Raw genomic sequence first — 19,573 nt, forward strand, 5'->3', positions numbered from 1 at the left:
AAGACAACAAGGCTGCAAACAGTCTGGTTTAGCCTGTGACATAGTCTGGGGTGGGAGACAGAATCGAGGCAAAGGTATGAAGTTTGTGGTGGAGGCCAAAGATGTTGCCTTCGGTCTTCCCAATGTTTAGGTGGAGAAAATTGCAGCTGATCCAAGGTTGGATGTTTGGCAAGCAGTCTGACAACACAGAGGCAGTGTTGGGGTGAGACAGGTAGTGGAGAGGTAGAGCTGGCTACCATTAGCCTACATGTGGAAGCAGATTCTGTGTCTTTAGATGATGTTGATGAGGGGCAGCATGTGGATGAGAAAGAGGAAGATCCATGGATTACTCCTGAAGAATGATGCAGGAGTGGGAAGAGAAGCCATTGCTGGAGACGCTCTTGGTGCAATAGGATAGCTAAGAGTGGAACCAAGCAATACCTCTCCTCCACTGAGCTGGACAGCGGAGGAGAGGTATTGGAGGATAGTGTCAACGGCTGCAGAGAGGACGAGGGGGGATAATACACCATAAGTCTCAGTCACAAAGGATTTCATTTGTGACTGTCATTAGAGCTGTTTCTGTGTTTGATGGGGTGGAAACCTGATTGGAGAGATTCAAATGTGGAGTAAGGAAAGATGGGGACTGAATGAAGAAGGTTCTGAGACAGTTACTTCTACCACACCTGAAGAAAGTGTAAAAAGAAAAGAGTTAGTATCAAGTCCTCATTACAATTTGTTGGCAAGCAGCCTTTGATAGTGTTGCCATGAAGCTGCTGGTCTATACAAGCTTTTGTGTAAGTGATTGCATGACTGGATAGGATGGAAAGTTAGAAGGATAAGTATTTGGCAAACCCTCAGTTGGGACCATGACTCTTGCTTCTCCATATTCTGCTGCTTCATCCAAATCCTGTACCTGGATTTGGAAAGCCTGCTTTTCAAAAGAAGTCAGAGGATGCAGTGTGGTAGACTCCCCGTGGTAGTCTCCCTCTCCCTCTTGTTATCCACTATGTTCTCCTACAAAAGCGCAAGCATACGCTGATTAGCTGACAGCAGTATGGAATCTCCCTTCACCTATGTATCAGGATGCTAGGCATGGGAGATGCTGAACAGTGCAGCGTAATGGGTATCCATGGGAAGGTACAAAATAAGGGGATGTATGTGTAGAGAGGAAGATTTCATCATAGTAAAATTTGGTATAGTGCTTAAATATGAGATGACACTGCAGTCCCCTCTTTAGACCCTCCCGGTGAGGTCACTGAATTTCTTACAGAACTGGAGGCATATCCTCTGTGCAGTACTGCTTGAAATGATGGAATCTGCCAGTACCAAGCTCATTTCCCCCATTGTCTCACTCATCCATTATCCATCTCAGAATAAGAGATGCACTTGCTGCAACAAGATTTGGTGCTGCCTTCTTCAGAGCAGCGTGCCCTATTTTTCCCAGACTTCTGCCAGACATATCTTCAGCTGCTCAGCTTGTTTCTGGAACCAACATTGCAAAATATAATTTCTCATTTAAGCTGCTGCAGACCTTCAAGGCGTGTGACAGCACATAAAATGCCTTCTCCTCAGTATGCACCATCTGTTCTTCTAACTCTAATTTACTTTGCTCCACAATCAGAGGCAGAGTCTTCAGCCACCATGCTGCTATATTCCAAAACTCTCTCCCTAAACTCTTCTGCTTTCCCACCCATTTTCGAAAGCCTTTTCAAAATCTACCACTTCACACATGCCTTCAGCGCCCCTGTTATTTCCCTGACATTTACTGCTCCATATCTTCTGCACTCCTGTAAAATCTCTTAGGATTTTTATTATGTGAAAAGGGCTATATGAATGTAAGTAGTTTTTGAGAAATTGTTAATACAACAACATAATGCATCAATATGTGGACTGAGAGCATTTTTGCGAATTTAATATAATTTATAACAACTATGAGGCAATAGCTTAAAATTCAATGAAACTTTACCCGCCATAGCTGGAAAATTGTATTTGTTGCATTTCAGTGTTTTTTAAATAAATCTAAGTTAACAGAGAATAAGGGCAAGTATGTAAAACACACAATTTCTGACATCATTTTTATTATTAGGAAATCCAAGTGAAGAAACAAGGCCCATAGTGCAGAACAGGACAGAGAACTGTAAAAAGTATAAAACTGCTTGGCAGTTCTAAGCTGATCTATGCATGTGGAAATAACATCCTTACTGCGATGAACTCCTAGAATAGCACAGTGCAATTTTATCTATGGGGCAGGAACACAACAGTATAGATATCTCACAGTGTTAATGATATCTCATTAGAAATTTTCTGTATTGGGAGCCCCTGGGTTGGCACAAACAAAAGTGTTTTTAACTAGATTTGGACAAGGAATGTTAATGTCATTGCTTAGTCCAAGTGTGCCTTTGACAAACAAATTGCATTCTTATATAGAGAAGTATGCAGATTTGGTTCTACTGTTAACATATTTTAATCTTTGATAAAAGCAAATCTTGAAGATGAACTTGTAGACAGAATGGGAGTTGTATTGTCAAAGCTCCAATGTGTTATTTTTATACACATATATGTGAAGGCACAAGCAAAGTATTTTTCCACTTCACTTCTTGTGTCAGCATCAAGTTGAAATATAATGTGGATTAAGCGCAACACAGAACTCCCTCTACGTTGACTTGAAGAGAATTTGTTTTCCCCTGATGCCCATTTCAGCATCACCTAATGCACTAATGGGATGAAACTGTGCTATACAATAGCAATAATAAACGTGTTAACACATTAGTATGAAACTACTAATGAGCGGACTAAGACCATCGTTAAATTAGCAGACAGAGGGATTTCATTCGAATGCTTTAACATGTTAAATCACACAGCCCAACCTCAACTCATTAATTACAAATTACCAGGCTAGTGAGCTAGAAACCTAGTAGTAGAGATGCCAGTATGCGGAGCTGTTAATAGGATAGCTTTTATCTTCATATTACTTTCAGATTTGTTTTGTTACTGATGAATCTCATCTCTTCTCTATGCATGAACCTCAACCCCACTTTAAGTGTGAACTACTTTTTAAAAAAAAACGGTTACATTTACCACACTGCACCATGTAGCTTTTCTACAGATCACTGATAGTTGGTACCTTGAAAGTGGTTTTTAGCTGCAGATTTGTGCCTTCTGGGAACTGACTTCACCCAAACTCATTTCATTGAGGGAAAGTATCTTTTTGTCCGATTTAATTTGAACCTAATGCTGAAAAAAGTGTCGTAATATGCTTAAGTACATAGTCTGGGTCCCCTTATTTAACAGCCGTGGCTGAGAAGTGGAAATTAGTTATCCTATATAAGTACTTATCAGTTATTATAAATAACTCTCTGATCTGAAGCATGGTTATAATGTTTAGCATAGTGACATTCCAAGCTGATGGTGTAGCACACTGGGGAGGGGGAGGGGGAGGGGGAGAGGGAGGGACTGGAGTACCAAATTTTAAAATTCAAACCACAGGCCATCAACATATTTAAGGACTTGTTATGGTTTTCTTTCAAGTAAATATTAACATTTAAAAAATTTAAGTTATAAAAAAAAACGCTTTGCAGATATGACAGAATACTGTGGGTTGAGCGTTTGGTGCGTGCAAAATACAACCATCCCCTTCCTTTTAGTGGGCCCCCATAATTGTTCCCTACCTCAGCACTGTTGCTCGTTCAGGAGAATTTTTTCTCTTTTTTCCCATGAGCAATGCACTAAGGAGAGGGCATTTCACAATTTTCACCTCATGCCATTATTTCTGTACAGTTTTTTTCCACATTCTTGGGATGTAGGCGATGCTGGCAAGGCCACATTTTATTGTGCATCCCTAGTTGTCCTGATAAGGTAGTGGTGAAGCAATGCCTTCTGCCCCAAAAATTGCAACTTCGTCCCTCCAATAAAATCTCCAGACTTTTTTCACTGATGAGGACAATTCTAGGAGCATCTCCAGCCATGCTGTCCATTAAGTCAGCCTCCAAAAACAATGCTGCCTGCCTTTAAGAGTGCACCAGCCCTTTAAGAGCTACTGCACTCCTGATTCCTCATCACCATCCACCCTACACAGGTATCTGAACTTTTCCTATGCACAGGAAAGATCATGCAAGGAGATCATTTAATCTATTTTAATTGGACAATCTCACAGAATCTGGTGGGAACGGGCTTCTATTTAACCAGCACAGGTCATTTTCAGCCTGATCCCAGAATCAGCCCTCTTGTGCACATGGCTTCAACAAAGTTGAAGTTGATTAAGTAAATTTGGCACGGATAGGAGAGTTCAAATTATGGAGCCAGCACACCTTCCCCCATGCTCCTTTGTCATCTCCCTCAACCTTAGGGCTAAGTTTGGTCATGTGCATTTGGTAAACATGCCCCCTCCATTAGATCGAGGTGTGTCCTCTTGGTTCTTTTCAATCAATAAGGCAAAAGATACAAATTCAGCCTAACTCGCTGGTTTTGTTCAATGTATCTTGTGCATGCAGAAGGGCTGCTATACTAATCCCAAATATCTGTACTCGATGGGATCTTATTTTCATTCCATATTTCTATCTTTATGGCTATGTGTGTATAAAGAAAGATGTGTACATTGTATTTAAAAGAAAAAATGGTTTCCTGTCTTTCAGACTTCCAGTTCAAATCTGACCACTTCAGATGATGAAGATGAAATCAAGTGGGAAAAGGAAGGCTACATTTGTGCTGTTTGTCTGGATATTTTCTTCAGTCCATATATGTGTTATCCTTGTCATCACATCTTTTGTGAGCCCTGCCTTCGGACCCTTGCAAAAGACAACCCTACGAATACGCCATGCCCTTTGTGTCGCACCGTCATCACAAGAGTCTTTTTTCAAACAGGTACAAAATAGCCAGCATTGGGATTGGTTTTGAAGGGGGGGTCCAGCCAGCATCAGGATCGAGAGAGGTCAACCAGAATCAGGATTGGGGAGGGTGGTAGTGGGGTCGTCAGCTAGCACTGAGATCAGCAGGGAGTCAACCAGCGCCAGGATCGAGGGAGAGTCGGCCAGCATTGGGATCGGAGTGGGGGTGGTCCAGCCAGCCAGCATCGGGGGACAGGGGGGTCAGCCAGCATCGGGATCGGGGGTGTGGGGGGAGGTCAGCCAGTATCGGGGATGAGGGGGGTGTCCAGCGTCGGCCGATCATGGCCTGGAAGAAGCACTCCTGCTCCTCTGGGCCCACAAGCAGTGAAATAAAGGCACTCACCTCATGAATCGGGCCTTTCCCACCTGCTTTTTCACCTGACATGAATCGGAAGCAATGGGAAACCCGAACAGGTAAAGCTAAATTCACTTAATACTTTGTGTATTGCAAAAGTTAAGTACCTCAACTATTTCAATGAGGTACATTGCCCTTTTAGGTATCGGCCCGCTGGCTTTAAGTGGGGGCGGGACTTCCTGGTGTCTGTTATATGGAAGCATCCAAACACGCCTGGGTCAAACCCAGAAGTGGGCTCGTTGGAGCCAGGATGCGGTCCCGCTTCAAAAAGCTGTTATTTTAACCTCCGACCTGCTCCTAGCCCACCTGTTCTTGGAGATTAAAATGTTCATGGGTCCCACCAAAATTCCCACCTCCGTTGGGCCTCCTGCACCCATCTTGCACCCCAGTGCTGTCGTTGGGGCCAAGGATTTTCAGCCCCACATTATTTTTTGGGAAATATTTTCTTTGATCCAAACACATCCATAAAAACAATCATTACCATTAGCTGTGTAATTGAATAATTTCTATTAAGTTATTTGTATTTTAATCTTAAATAACTGTCATTTAATCAGAAACAGTATGCACCAAAGCTTGAGTTTGAAAATCTTATCTTACTTCTGCCATAGGCAATGACTTGAATTTAATATTTTGCATCTGGATTTTATTTTCTTACTGAACAACCATTCACAAAATGACTTCTACTTGAGGATTTGCAGTGGTTGCCACATATTGATTGACAGCAGTTATGTCAAGCGGTGAAAATGCTCTTAAATGTCAGCACTCCACTGTTGATTGCCTTTCTATCCATTTCCATCCATAATGCAAATACCCACTGGGGCTGAGGCCAGTATTTGATGTCGAGTTAGTGATACTATTCAGTCTACAACCTACAAGCAGTTAGCATGTCAAGTTACAGCGGTTTCCACATTTAACCTGAATTTGATCTTATGCATCTTCCAACACTTGACATGTTCATCCCCTAAAGTGTATGCCTAATTGATTAGAACTTTCACCTTAACACAGCCTTGGAAGTATAAGTCATGGAGTAAGTCATGTTTTACTTCCAACAGTTACACACATAAGGCCGTGCCAATAGAAGTGTGAAATTGAATGTATTTTAGGAGGGAGAATGAGGAGAGGCAATATAAACTAAATGGTACAATTTTAAAGGGGGTGCAGCAACCGATAAATAAATAATTGAAGGTGGCAGGACAAGTTGATAAAGCTGTTTTTAGAAAAAAACATAAGGGATCCTTGGCATTATAAATAGAAGCATAGCATACAAAAGCAAGGAAGTTATGCTAAACCTTTATAATCACTGTTTCGGCCTCAGCTGGAGTATTGTGTCTAATTCTGGGCACCACACTTTAGGAAGAATGTCAAGGCCTTGGAGAGGGTGCAGAGGAGATTTACTAGAATGACGCCAGGGATGAGGGACTTCAGTTATTTGGAGAGACTGGAGAAGCTGGGATTGTTCTGTGGGGAGACGAGTAGCTGGGATTTGTTCTCCTGAGAGCAGAGAAGGTTAAGGGGAGATTTAATAGAGGTGTTCAAAATCGAGGCGTTTTGATAGAGTAAATAAGGAGAAACTCTTTCCACTGGTGGGTGGGTCAGTAAACAGAGGATACAGATTTAAGATAATTGGCGAAAGCACCAGAGAGGAGAAGAGGAAAAATATTTTTTACGCAGCGAGTTGTTATGATCTGGAATGCACTGCCTGAAAGGGTGGTGGAAGCAGATTCAACCGTAACATTCAAAATGGAATTCGATAAATACTTGAAAAGGAAAACATTAAAGGATTATGGGGAAAGAGCGGGGGAGTGGGACTAATTGGATAGCACTTTCAAAGAGCTGGCATAAACACGATGGGCCGAATGGCTTCCTTCTGTGCTGTAAAATACTGTGGTTCTAATGGTGAATAAAGTGTCAGTGACAACTTCAGGTAACCAGAACCACAGCAAGCACCTTAGCTTTTTAAAAATTTATCTGTATGGAAAGTAGCCATTCTATTTTCATTTAAATAATTTAATTACAAAAGATCCATGGAGGATACAGTCATTTCTTTCTTCACTCTCTTTCTCCTCTCCTGAAGCAATTAATTACAGATTGGGTCCAGTTGCACACTCGCCTTTCCCACTATCCTTTCTTCATGTATGACCCTAGATAGTGAGTGTCAGCAGGCTATTTAACCATGGGAGGGCATTGCAGTTGAGTTTGATCCTGTCTGTTCCCAATGTTAATTACACCTTCATTCCCAGTAGATGCCACTGGATAGCAATTGGGAGTGGGAACCATGGACAATTTTCTGTAACCTAGGGGTGCTGAGGCCAACTGTAGTGTTCTACCACCATCTCAGCTGAGATCAGCTAACTAAACACAAACTGCAGATTGAATCTAAGCTCTATATGACACAGGTACTCACTGCCTTAACCATTGAGGAAGCCATATACAAACTTTGGAGCTATTTTACTAACTTTCCCCTTTCCCCCACAATATTGCTCCAAAGCTAGTCAATAGTTTACGTGAGAATGGCCCTGGGTGAAACTCCCTTTGGTTTTCCCTTCCTCTCTGTGGGGAAGTGGCTGCCCCTTCACTATGCAGCTGCCCACAGCAGCATAACTGAGACTGAGGACTCAGTATGACATTTTAATTAACACTGACTCTACTTCAGAGGCTAACATTTACACATACCTAACTCTTAATTAACAGCAATTTTTAATATACTTTGTTCTTTTCTGGTTTACAGAGTTGAATAACACCATGAAAAGTTTATTTTCTGAGGAGTATTTAGCCAGAAGGCAAAGCTTTCAAAAAGCAAGCTGTGCAAAGTGGCCATTACCTAGCTGCAGGAGACTGTTCAGGGTCTTGGGAGGTAAGGCAATACTTCATTCCTTCAGATATTTCCACACAATAACTTAGGCTCTAACCAATGTTTAGAACCAATTTCTGAAGATTTATATTTCAAAAGTTAAAAAATTCGATGTGAACCCTTATTAATGAAAACTTTTTAAAATGACTTATACATCATCGTTGCTAGATCTAATAAATAGGTTGTAGACTACAGATTGTACTAATATGAAAGGATTTGTGAAAGGGTTTTTTAAATCAGATTTGTTGTGCTTCATTAGTTTTTTTTTGTATAGAATCATAGAAGTTTACAACATGGAAACAGGCCCTTCGGCCCAACATGTCCATGTCGCCCAGTTTATACCACGAAGCTAGTCCCAGTTGCCTGCACTTGGCCCATATCCCTCTATACCCATCTTACCCATGTAACTGTCCAAATGCTTTTTAAAAGACAAAATTTTACCCGCCTCTAATACTGCCTCTGGCAGCTCGTTCCAGACACTCACCACCCTTTGAGTGAAATAATTGCCCCTCTGGACCCTTTTGTATCTCTCCCCTCTCACTTTAAATCTATGCCCCCTCGTTATAGACTCCCCTACCTTTGGGAAAAGATTTTGACTATCGACCTTATCTATGCCCCTCATTATTTTATAGACTTCTATAAGATCACCCCTAAACCTCCTACTCTCCAGGGAAAAAAGTCTCAGTCTATCCAACCTCTCCCTATAAGTCAAACCATCAAGTCCCGGTAGCATCCTAGTAAATCTTTTCTGCACTCTTTCTAGTTTAATAATATCCTTTCTATAATAGGGTGACCAGAACTGTACACAGTATTCCAAGTGTGGCCTTACTAATGTCTTGTACAACTTCAACACGACATCCCAACTCCTGTATTCAATGTTCTGACCAATGAAACCAAGCATGCTGAATGCCTTCTTCACCACCCTATCCACCTGTGACTCCACTTTCAAGGAGCTATGAACCTGTACTCCTAGATCTCTTTGTTCTATAACTCTCCCCAACGCCCTACCATTAACGGAGTAGGTCCTGGCCCGATTCGATCTACCAAAATGCATCACCTCACATTTATCTAAATTAAACTCCATCTGCCATTCATCGGCCCACTGGCCCAATTTATCAGGATCCCGTTGCAATCCCAGATAACCTTCTTCACTGTCCACAATGCCACCAATCTTGGTGTCATCTGCAAACTTACTAACCATGCCTCCTAAATTCTCATCCAAATCATTAATATAAATAGCAAATAACAGCGGACCCAGCACCGATCCCTGAGGCACACCGCTGGTCACAGGCCTCGAGTTTGAAAAACAACCCTCTACAACCACCCTCTGTCTTCTGTCGTCAATCCAATTTTGTATCCAATTGGCTACCTCACCTTGGATCCCGTGAGATTTAACCTTATGTAACAACCTACCATGCGGTATCTTGTCAAAGGCTTTGTTAAAGTCCATGTAGACCACGTCGACTGCACAGCCCTCATCTATCTTCTTGGTTACCCCTTCAAAAAACTCAATCAAATTCGTGAGACATGATTTTCCTCTCACAAAACCATGCTGACTGTTCCTAATCAGTCCCTGCCTCTCCAAATGCCTGTCGATCCTGTCTCTCAGAATACCCTCTAACAACTTACCCACTACAGATGTCAGGCTCACCGGTGTGTAGTTCCCAGGCTTTTCCCTGCCGCCCTTCTTAAACAAAGGCACAACATTAGCTACCCTCCAATCTTCAGGCACCTCACCTGTAGCTGTCGATGATTCAAATATCTCTGCTAGGGGACCCGCAATTTCCTCCCTAACCTCCCATAACGTCCTGGGATACATTTCATCAGGTCCCGGAGATTTATCTACCTTGATGCGCGTTAAGACTTCCAGCACCTCCCTTTCTGTAATATGTACACTCCTCAAGACATCACTTTTTTTCCCCAAGTTCCCTAACATCCATGCCTTTCTCAACCGTAAATACCGATGTGAAATATTCATTTAGGATCTCACCCATCTCTTGTGGTTCCGCACATAGATGACCTTGTTGATCCTTAAGAGGCCCTACTCTCTCCCTAGTTACTCTTTTGCCCTATATTTTACCTTATTTTTATCTGTCAAATAAAAATAGGGGAGATTTTCCTGGGTCTGTGCCCCGGTTCAACTGAACGAATATCAGAAAACTGGGCAGGTTCGAGAGCACACCTATAAAGGAACCTGTGTGATTTTCCTTCAGACTCAGGAGAGTCTTCCCCCAATACGTTATGTTCATTCCTATTCTTATCCTTCACAGAGGCCACTCATCTTCTTATAATTTTACCTGAGACAAAGGGAACAATAGAGATGCCTTCTAAAAGCACATTATGGTGCTGCTAACTTTACCTTGTGATAAGTTTGCCTTGTGGCTCAACTGAGAAAGGACAAATCTCATTCTTTTTGTGACAGCAAGCTCTGAGGCAATGACCTGTGACCCTCCTGTAATGAGCTAATTAGAGACTATTATTCAGTATAACCATGATAATTTATGTCTCACACTCTGCTGGTGTCAGAATATTGATAGTTGAAGGGAAAATTCTTGGGAGAGAGAAAGAAATTGTTTGGGGTGGGGGGGGCGCAAAGGAACCTCATTATTTCCTGTTAATTGATTAGAGTGTCACTCAATATATATGCAGGAATTCTGTCACAATTGTTAATCCCTGAACATGGACATCATCATTACATGGAACACATACACCATAGGTGTTTACTGTGGCACCTGCTGCTGCTACAAATAAAAAGGGGTTAAATGGAATAAAATCTCCCCTGTGAACCCTATATATGGTTTGAAGAAAAGGGTAGACCCATACATGTCCTCTCAGTAGCTCACCCAACAGTCCTCCTTTACCAAGGAAAAGACTGTGATCCAAGTGTTGGACAAAATCTAATGAACTGTTGGTAATTCCAATTATCATCTAAAGTAATCTGTAAAATGTCTTAACCCAAGAAAATGTATAAACATTACTGAACTCAACAAAACCCTTTGTTAAATGACCGTGATATTCAAAGGTGTAATTTTGCATTTGGTTAAATCATTTGAACCTCAAAATTAGATTATCTTGTAATCACACCTGATTTTCCATTATAATGACAGCAACAATTTGAATTTATATATCACCTGTAATGTGGAACATATCCAAGAGGTTTTAAAAGCAGGACATATGCTGAATGAAGATGGAAAGAGATTAAGGGAGGATCAGGGGAAATAAAGGCACGGTCAAAGAGATTTGTTTTAAGGAGGCTTTTGAAGGAAGGTAGAGTAGAAGCAAGACAAAGTGAGAGAAATCCAAAATGCAGGATATAGTAATTGAATGTTCGGTCTCCAATAGTGGAGTAGAGGATGAGCAGCAATTCAGAGTCATAGGAGTAGAGAGTGCAGGCTGGGAAATGCAGTTGGAGGAGATCACAGAGATAAGGTGCAGTGAGTCTTTACGGCTTTGAAGATGAGGTCCTGAAATCGCTAAGGGACAGGAAGACAGTGAAGATTGGCAATGACAGGTGTGTGGGATTTTATGAGAGAAAGGATGTAGGCCACAGAGTTCTGGATTAACTAGTTTGGGAAATCAGTCCCAAGGTGCTGAAGGCATAGATTAGAATTTTGGCAGCAGACTGGAGAGGTAGGCATACAAATAGAAAATGTTATGGAGATGGAAAATTGCTGCCTTGGCAACTGAGGGGATGTGTGGGGTAAAAAGCACAACTCAGGGTTTAACCTGAGTGGGCAACAGGAAAGGTAATGGAACTGGAGCTAGAAGAATGCAAATGCTGGTGCAAAACAAAGACAATGGTTTTGATTTTGCTTGCTTTGTGCTAAAGAAAGTGCTGGTACACCCATGAATTGGTTTTGGACAGACGGGATAGATTGGTAACAGCCTTGGTGGTTACAGAGAGGTAGAGTTAGGTGTTGTAGGCATGCAGTTGGAAGCTCACCTGTGCTAATGGAAGATGTAACTGAGGGGAAGCATGTATATGATAAAAAGGAGAGAAGGAAGGAGCCGTGCAGCATACCCAGGTGACTGTGAAGCTTTTCAATGAGATGACTGCACTGCATTGGGGGAGGTAAGAATGGAGCCAGGAGAGTGTACTGCGATGAAGATGGACCACTGAGGGGATGTGGTGCAAAAAGTTAGATTGGTTGGCAGTGTTGAACGTGGTGGATAGATCGATGAGGATAAGGAGAACAAGGGGAGACAATGCACCGTTGCCACAGTCACATAAGATGTTGATGGCTTAAGCCAGGGCAATGTTGATGCTGTGGGCACAGGAGAAACTGGATGGGAGGAACACAGAAAGCTGCTGCTAGTATTGCACAGTTAACAGAATATGCAGCATTGCCAGTGTTTGTACTTATTATGTAGGTGCTGAAGGCAGAGGACTGAAAGGGAACACAGCTGCATAGAACATGACAATCCCAGGTATTAGACACCCACAAGACCATGTCCATCACCTCAGGATCAACTATCTTAATATGATAACAGACCATGCAACTATGCAATGAAATGGTCACTGAGTTGTGCCATCTCATAAGAACCAATCTAGAGCGGCAAACCACAGTGAATATAACGGTGTATGTGTCACTTAAAGTGTGCACATTTTTATGCTTCAGGGTCTTCTCAAGCTGCACAATGGATTTGACAGGAGTGAGCCGTTCATTGATGCAGTGATGCATCCAGAATGAACTAAGGCATCCACCCCAGGATGTGTATATTTGTAACAAGCCACAGCAGAAGGCAGTACTGTTTCTTTGATATTGCCAGTTTCCCAAGGGTGCAGAGCATCATCGATTGCACATGTGCACCATTCAGGCTCCATCTGGCCAAGCTGTGCCTTTATAGAAATTGAAAAGGATATTAATCAATGTGCTGATAGTGTGTGATATCAACCTGAACATCCTCATCATTAATGCCAGGTATCCTGGCAGCTGCCATGACTTTTACATTCTGTAGTAGTCCAAAATTCAAGATCCGTTCCACATTGATGGAAAGTTGGTTGGATGTCAACTGGAGGATTTAGCTATCTTCTTCATCCTTGGCTGATGACACCAGTTGGTGTGACCAGGCCGAGGACCTCGACAGTGAGAACCAGGGTGCTCACTGAGTAGTGTTTTGAAGTCTTGAAGCAGCATCTCTGTTGCCTGGATCACACAGGGCACATTGTAACATACTCCACAGAATGTATGAAAGATAGTGATGGTGTGCTGTATGCTTCATCATATCACAACTGAGAAGTATCCGCATACAGCACATTAATGAGTTGCAACCTTCAGGAGATAAGCAGATTGAAGAAGGACTCGAGGATGTGGCTGCTGAGGATGAGGTGCTATTGCCAGGCAGCCAACAGTTAATTAGGACATTTTTCAGTTTCTGACATTTTCCTGTTCAGTGTTGAAGTGACCTTCTGCTTGTCCTTTGCATTGCTGATCATGCTTTGGAGTGTACAGAAAATGAAAGGAGATGAAAGCTGGTCGTGCTTATTGATGCATCAATTACCTGTTTGATACACATGTAGCCAGTACATTACATGCCCCTAAAAGGCAAAGGCTCCACTTGTGTAGTTAAGCAGCACTGGTCAACAAATGAGGTAAGAGACCGTATTAAGCTAAAAGAAAAGGCTTGCACAAATTCAAGGAAAAATGGAAATCCAGCGGACTGGGAGAGCTATAAAAAAACAACAAAGGAATACAAAGAAAGTAATAAGAGATGCAAAAAGGGAATATGAAAAAAACTTGTAAGGAATATCAAAGCTAACAGCAAAAGTTTTTATAAATATATTAAGCAAAAGAGAGTGGTAAAGGCCCATCAGATTAACATCAGTTGTGGGGAAATTACTGGAATCTATCATCAGTGACTGAATACTTAGACAAGTATGTTCAAAGAGAGCCAGAAGGATAAGTCATGTCTGACTAATCTAGTTGATTTTTTTGAGGTCACCAGCATGGTAGATAGGGGAGTGCCTATACATTGTCTATATGGACTTCCAGAAGGCATTTGATAAGATTCTTCACGAGATTATTGGCAAAAATGAAAGTATACAGAATTGGTGATAGCCATGTGGCAATGGGTTAGTAATTGGTAGAAGACAGAGAGTAGGGATGACTGGAGATATGTGACAAGTGGTGTTCCCCGGGAATCTGAACTAGAACCTCAGCTTTTCACTGTATATATTAATGACTTGGATGAAGGAATAGAGAGCTGTATATCCAACTTTGCAGCTGACAGCTAGTTAGGAGGCACAGTAGGTTGTGTAGGTTGTCTACTAATTAGAGATAACATAATGACAGTAGAAAAAAGGGATATAACTAACAGAAGGATAGAAATAGAATCCAAATGGATTGAAGTAAAAGATGAGAAGGGATTGATCACGCAAATAGGGGTATACTACAGACCACCTAATAGTGGAAAGGAGGTAGAGGAAGAAATACATAAGCAGATATGTGAAATGAGTAAAGGACATATAATAATCATGGGAGATTTTAACTATCCCCAAATAAACTGGCAAGAAGAGATAGATAAAGGGGTCCAGGGAATGGAGTTTTTACAATGTGTGCCGGACTCTTTTACCCAATATGTAAAAAGCCCAACAAAAGAGGAAGTACTGCTGGATCTAGCAATGGGAAATGAATCAGAACAGATCAGAGAAGTAATTGTAGGGGAACATCTAGGCAATAGTGATCACAACATAATAAGGTTTAAGATAAAGATTGGAAAAGACATAAGTAAGACAAAGATCATAGTAATAAATTGAAAAAAAGATGATTTTAAGGAGTTGAGAATGAACTAGGGAAAATAAACTGGAAAAATTTACTGACAAACAAAGAAATAGAGCAGCAGTGGGAAACATTTAAAACGGTGATCAATAGAGTCCAGGAGAAATATATCCCACTAAAAAGCAAGAACAAACTTGCCAGTAATGACACACCATGGATGAATAAAGAAGTAAGGGCAAAATTGAAACTAAAGAAAAAGCCTTACACAAGTACATAGATACCAAAGGAGAGGATGACAAAAGGGAAAGTGAAAAGGTTAGGAAAGAAGTCAAAAAAACAATTAAGAAGGCAAAGAGAAACTACAAAAATAAATTATCAAGAAATATTAAAAGTAATAGTAAAGTATTCTACAGGCAAATAAACAACAAAAGAAAGATCAGTACAGGGATAGGGCCACTAAGGGATACACACGATAAACTCACAGGTAATGACAGCGAAATGGCAGAAATATTAAATAATTAATTTGCCTCTGTGTTTACCAGGGAGACTAGCATGTCGGGCATGGCACTAGAAGAAGAGATCAAAAAAGATATAAAGACATTTAAGATAGAAACCTTTCCACCATCTACAAGGCATAAGTCAGGAGTGTGATGGAATACTCTCCACTTGCCTGGATGAGTGCAGGACCAACAACACTCAAGAAGCTTGACACCATCCAGGACAAAGCAGCCTGCTTGATTGGCACCCCATCCGCCACCCTAAACATTCACTCCCTTCACCACCGGCGCACAGTGGCTGCAGTGTGTACCATCCACAGGATGCACTGCAGCAACTCGCCAAGGCTTCTTCGACAGCTCCTCCCAAACCCATGACATCTACCACCTAGAAGGACAAGGGCAGCAGGCACATTGGAACACCACCACCTGCACATTCCCCTCCAAGTCACACACCATCCCGACTTGGAAATATATTGCCGTTCCTTCATCGTCGCTGGTTCAAAATCCTGGAACTCCCTTCCTAACAGCACTGTGGGAGAATCTTCACCACACGGACTGCAGCGGTTCAAGAAGGCGGCTCACCACCACCTTCTCAAGGGCAATAAGGGATGGGCAATAAATGCTGGCCTTGCCAGCAACGCCCACATCCCATGAACGAATGAAAAAAAGGTAAGATATTTGATAAACTAATCAAACTTAGAGAGGATGAAAGCCCTGGTCCGGATGGATTGCATCCGCGCATATTAAAAGAAGTTAGGGAAGGGATAGCAGAGGCACTATTACATATATATAAAAATGGTGGACAGTTAATGTAATTCCTATATTTAAAAAAGATGAACAAGTCCAGGGAACTATAGACCAATTAGCTTAACATCGTTGGTAGGGAAAATAATAGAATCCTTACTCAAAGATGTAATAGAAAAACACCGAAAATATAATAAAGAATAGTCAGCACGGATTTCAAAGCTTGCAGAATGGGCGTGTAATTGGCAAATGAATTTCAATATAGATAAGTGTGAGGTGGTGCATTTTGGTAGGAAGAATAAGGAGGCCACATACTCCTTGGATAATAAGAGTCTAAATGGAGTAGAGGAGCAGAGGGATCTGGGGTTACAGATACGCAAATCACTAAAAGGTTGGAAAATTGCAAGAATTTTCCGGTATGCACTGTGGGGTGCACACTTTGGAAATTGGGCGCGTACAGAGCAGCACAACATTTGCATAATGCCAGCATTAATGTCTGGAAAGACATAAACTACCTTGCTCTCCGTGCAAAGAATTGGTACAGACATGATGTACCAAATTACCTCCTTTTGTATCATAAGCGTATTGGTTTTTTTTTATTCGTCCATGGGATGTGGGCATCGCTGGCAAGGCCAGCATTTATTGCCCATCCCTAATTGCCCTTGAGAAGGTGGTGGTGAGCCGCCTTCTTGAACTGCTGCAGTCCGTGTGGTGAAGGTTCTCCCACAGTGCTGTTAGGAAGGGAGTTCCAGGATTTTGACCCACGACGATGAAGGAATGGCGATATATTTCGGGATGGTGTGTGACTTGGAGGGGAACTTGCAGGGGGTGTTGTTCCCATGAGCCTGCTGCCCTTGTCCTTCTAGGCGGTAGAAGTCATGGGTTTGGGAGGTGCTGTCAAAGAAACCTTGGCGAGTTGCTGCAGTGCATCCTGGAGAAGGTACACACTGCAGCCACGGTGCGCCAGTGGTGAAGGGAGTGAATGTTTAGGGTGGTGGATTTTTTTTTTTTTCATTCGTTCACGGGATGTGGGCGAAGCTGGTGAGGCCAGCATTTATTGCCCATCCCTAATTGCCCTTGAGAAGGTGGTGGTGAGCCGCCGCCTTGAACCGCTGCAGTCCGTGTGGTGACGGTTCTCCCACAGTGCTGTTAGGAAGGGAGTTCCAGGATTTTGACCCAGCGACGATGAAGGAACGGCGATATATTTCCAAGTCGGGATGGTGTGTGACTTGGAGGGGAACGTGCAGGTGGTGTTGTTCCCATGCGCCTGCTGCCCTTGTCCTTCTAGGTGGTAGAGGTCGCAGGTTTGGGAGGTGCTGTCGAAGAAGCCTTGGCGAGTTGCTGCAGTGCATCCTGTGGATGGTGCACACTGCAGCCACAGTGCACCGGTGGTGAAGGGAGTGAATGTTTAGGGTGGTGGATGGGGTCCCAATCAAGCGGGCTGCTTTATCTTGGATGGTGTCGAGCTTCTTGAGTGTTGTTGGAGCTGCACTCATCCAGGCAAGTGGAGAGTATTCCATCACACTCCTGACTTGTGCCTTGTAGATGGTGGAAAGGCTTTGGGGAGTCAGGAGGTGAGTCACTCGCCGCAGAATACCCAGCCTCTGACCTGCTCTCGTAGCCACAGTATTTATATGGCTGGTCCAGTTAAGTTTCTGGTCAATGATGACCCCCAGGATGTTGATGGTGGGGGATTCGGCGATGGTAATGCCGTTGAATGTCAAGGGGAGGTGGTTAGACTCTCTCTTGTTGGAGATGGTCATTGCCTGGCACTTATCTGGCACGAATGTTACTTGCCACTTATGAGCCCAAGCCTGGATGTTGTCCAGGTCTTGCTGCATGCGGGCTCAGACTGCTTCATTATCTGAGGGGTTGCGAATGGAACTGAACACTGTGCAGTCATCAGCGAACATCCCCATTTCTGACCTTATGATGGAGGGAAGGTCATTGATGAAGCAGCTGAAGATGGTTGGGCCTAGGACACTGCCTTGAGGAACTCCTGCAGCAATGCCCTGGGGCTGAGATGATTGGCCTCCAACAACCACTACCAACTTCCTTTGTGCCAGGTATGACTCCAGCCACTGGAGGGTTTTCCCCCTGATTCCCATTAACTTCAATTTTACTAGGGCTCCTTGATGCCACACTCGGTCAAATGCTGCCTTGATGTCAAGGGCAGTCACTCTCACCTCACCTCTGGAATTCAGCTCTTTTGTCCATGTTTGGACCAAGGCTGTAATGAGGTCTGGAGCCGAGTGGTCCTGGCGGAACCCAAACTGAGCATCGGTGAGCAGGTTATTGGTGAGTAAGTGCCGCTTTATAGCACTGTTAACGACACCTTCCATCACTTTGCTGATGATTGAGAGTAGACTGATGGGGCGGTAATTGGCCGGATTGGATTTGTCCTGCTTTTTGTGGACAGGACATACCTGGGCAATTTTCCACATTGTCGGGTAGATGCCAGTGTTGTAGCTGTACTGGAACAGCTTGGCTAGAGGCGCAGCTAGTTCTGGAGCACAAGTCTTCAGCACTACAGTTGGGATGTTGTTGGGGCCCATAGCCTTTGCTGTATCCAGTGCACTCAGCCGTTTCTTGATATCACGTGGAGTGAATCGAATTGGCCGAAGACTGGCTTCCGTGATGGTGGGGATATCGGGAGGAGGCTGAGATGGATCATCCACTCGGCACTTCTGGCTGAAGATGGTTGCAAACGCTTCAGACTTGTCTTTTGCACTCACGTGCTGGACTCCGCCATCATTGAGAATGGGGATGTTTGCAGAGCCTCCTCCTCCCGTTAGTTGTTTAATTGTCCACCACCATTCACGACTGGATGTGGCAGGATTGCAGAGCTTTGATCTGATCCGTTGGTTGTGGAATCGCTTAGCTCTGTCTATAGCATGTTGCTTCCGCAGTTTAGCATGCATGTAGTCCTGTGTTGTAGCTTCACCAGGTTGGCACCTCATTTTTAGGTACGCCTGGTGCTGCTCCTGGCATGCTCTTCTACACTCCTCATCGAACCAGGGTTGATCCCCTGGCTTGTTGGTAATGGTAGAGTGAGGAATATGCCGGGCCATGAGGTTACAGATTGTGCTGGAATACAATTCTGCTGCTGCTGATGGCCCACAGCGCCTCATGGATGCCCAGTTTTGAGCTGCTAGATCCATTCTGAATCTATCCCATTTAGCACGGTGGTAGTGCTACACAACACGTTGGATGGTGTCCTCAGTGCGAAGACGGGCCTTCATCTCCACGAGGACTGTGCGGTGGTCACTCCTACCAATACTGTCATGGACAGATGCATTTGCGACAGGTAGATTGGTGAGGACGAGGTCAAGTAAGTTTTTCCCTCGTGTTGGTTCGCTCACCACCTGCCGCAGGCCCAGTCTAGCAGCTATGTCCTTCAGGACTCGGCCAGCTCGGTCAGTAGTGGTGCTACCGAGCCACTCTTGGTGATGGACATTGAAGTCCCCCACCCAGAGTACATTCTGTGCCCTTGCTACCCTCAGTGCTTCCTCCAAGTGGTGCTCAACATGGAGGAGGACTGATTC

The 19,573-nt window shown here is 43.3% G+C and overlaps 1 protein-coding gene across 1 annotated transcript in view; it reads left to right on the top strand.

Moving 5' to 3' along the window:
• rnf180a (ring finger protein 180a) overlaps positions 1 to 19,573 on the top strand; it is a 124,323-nt gene that overhangs the window by 93,104 nt on the left and 11,646 nt on the right. Inside the window, exons 5-6 of the mRNA XM_067995190.1 lie at positions 4,611 to 4,839; positions 7,946 to 8,071. Coding sequence (XP_067851291.1) covers positions 4,611 to 4,839; positions 7,946 to 8,071 — 355 coding nt within the window. The remainder of the gene's footprint in view (positions 1 to 4,610; positions 4,840 to 7,945; positions 8,072 to 19,573) is intronic.

This window comes from Heptranchias perlo, chromosome 1, assembly GCF_035084215.1.
Source record: "Heptranchias perlo isolate sHepPer1 chromosome 1, sHepPer1.hap1, whole genome shotgun sequence".
Classification (NCBI taxonomy): Eukaryota; Metazoa; Chordata; class Chondrichthyes; order Hexanchiformes; family Hexanchidae; genus Heptranchias; species Heptranchias perlo.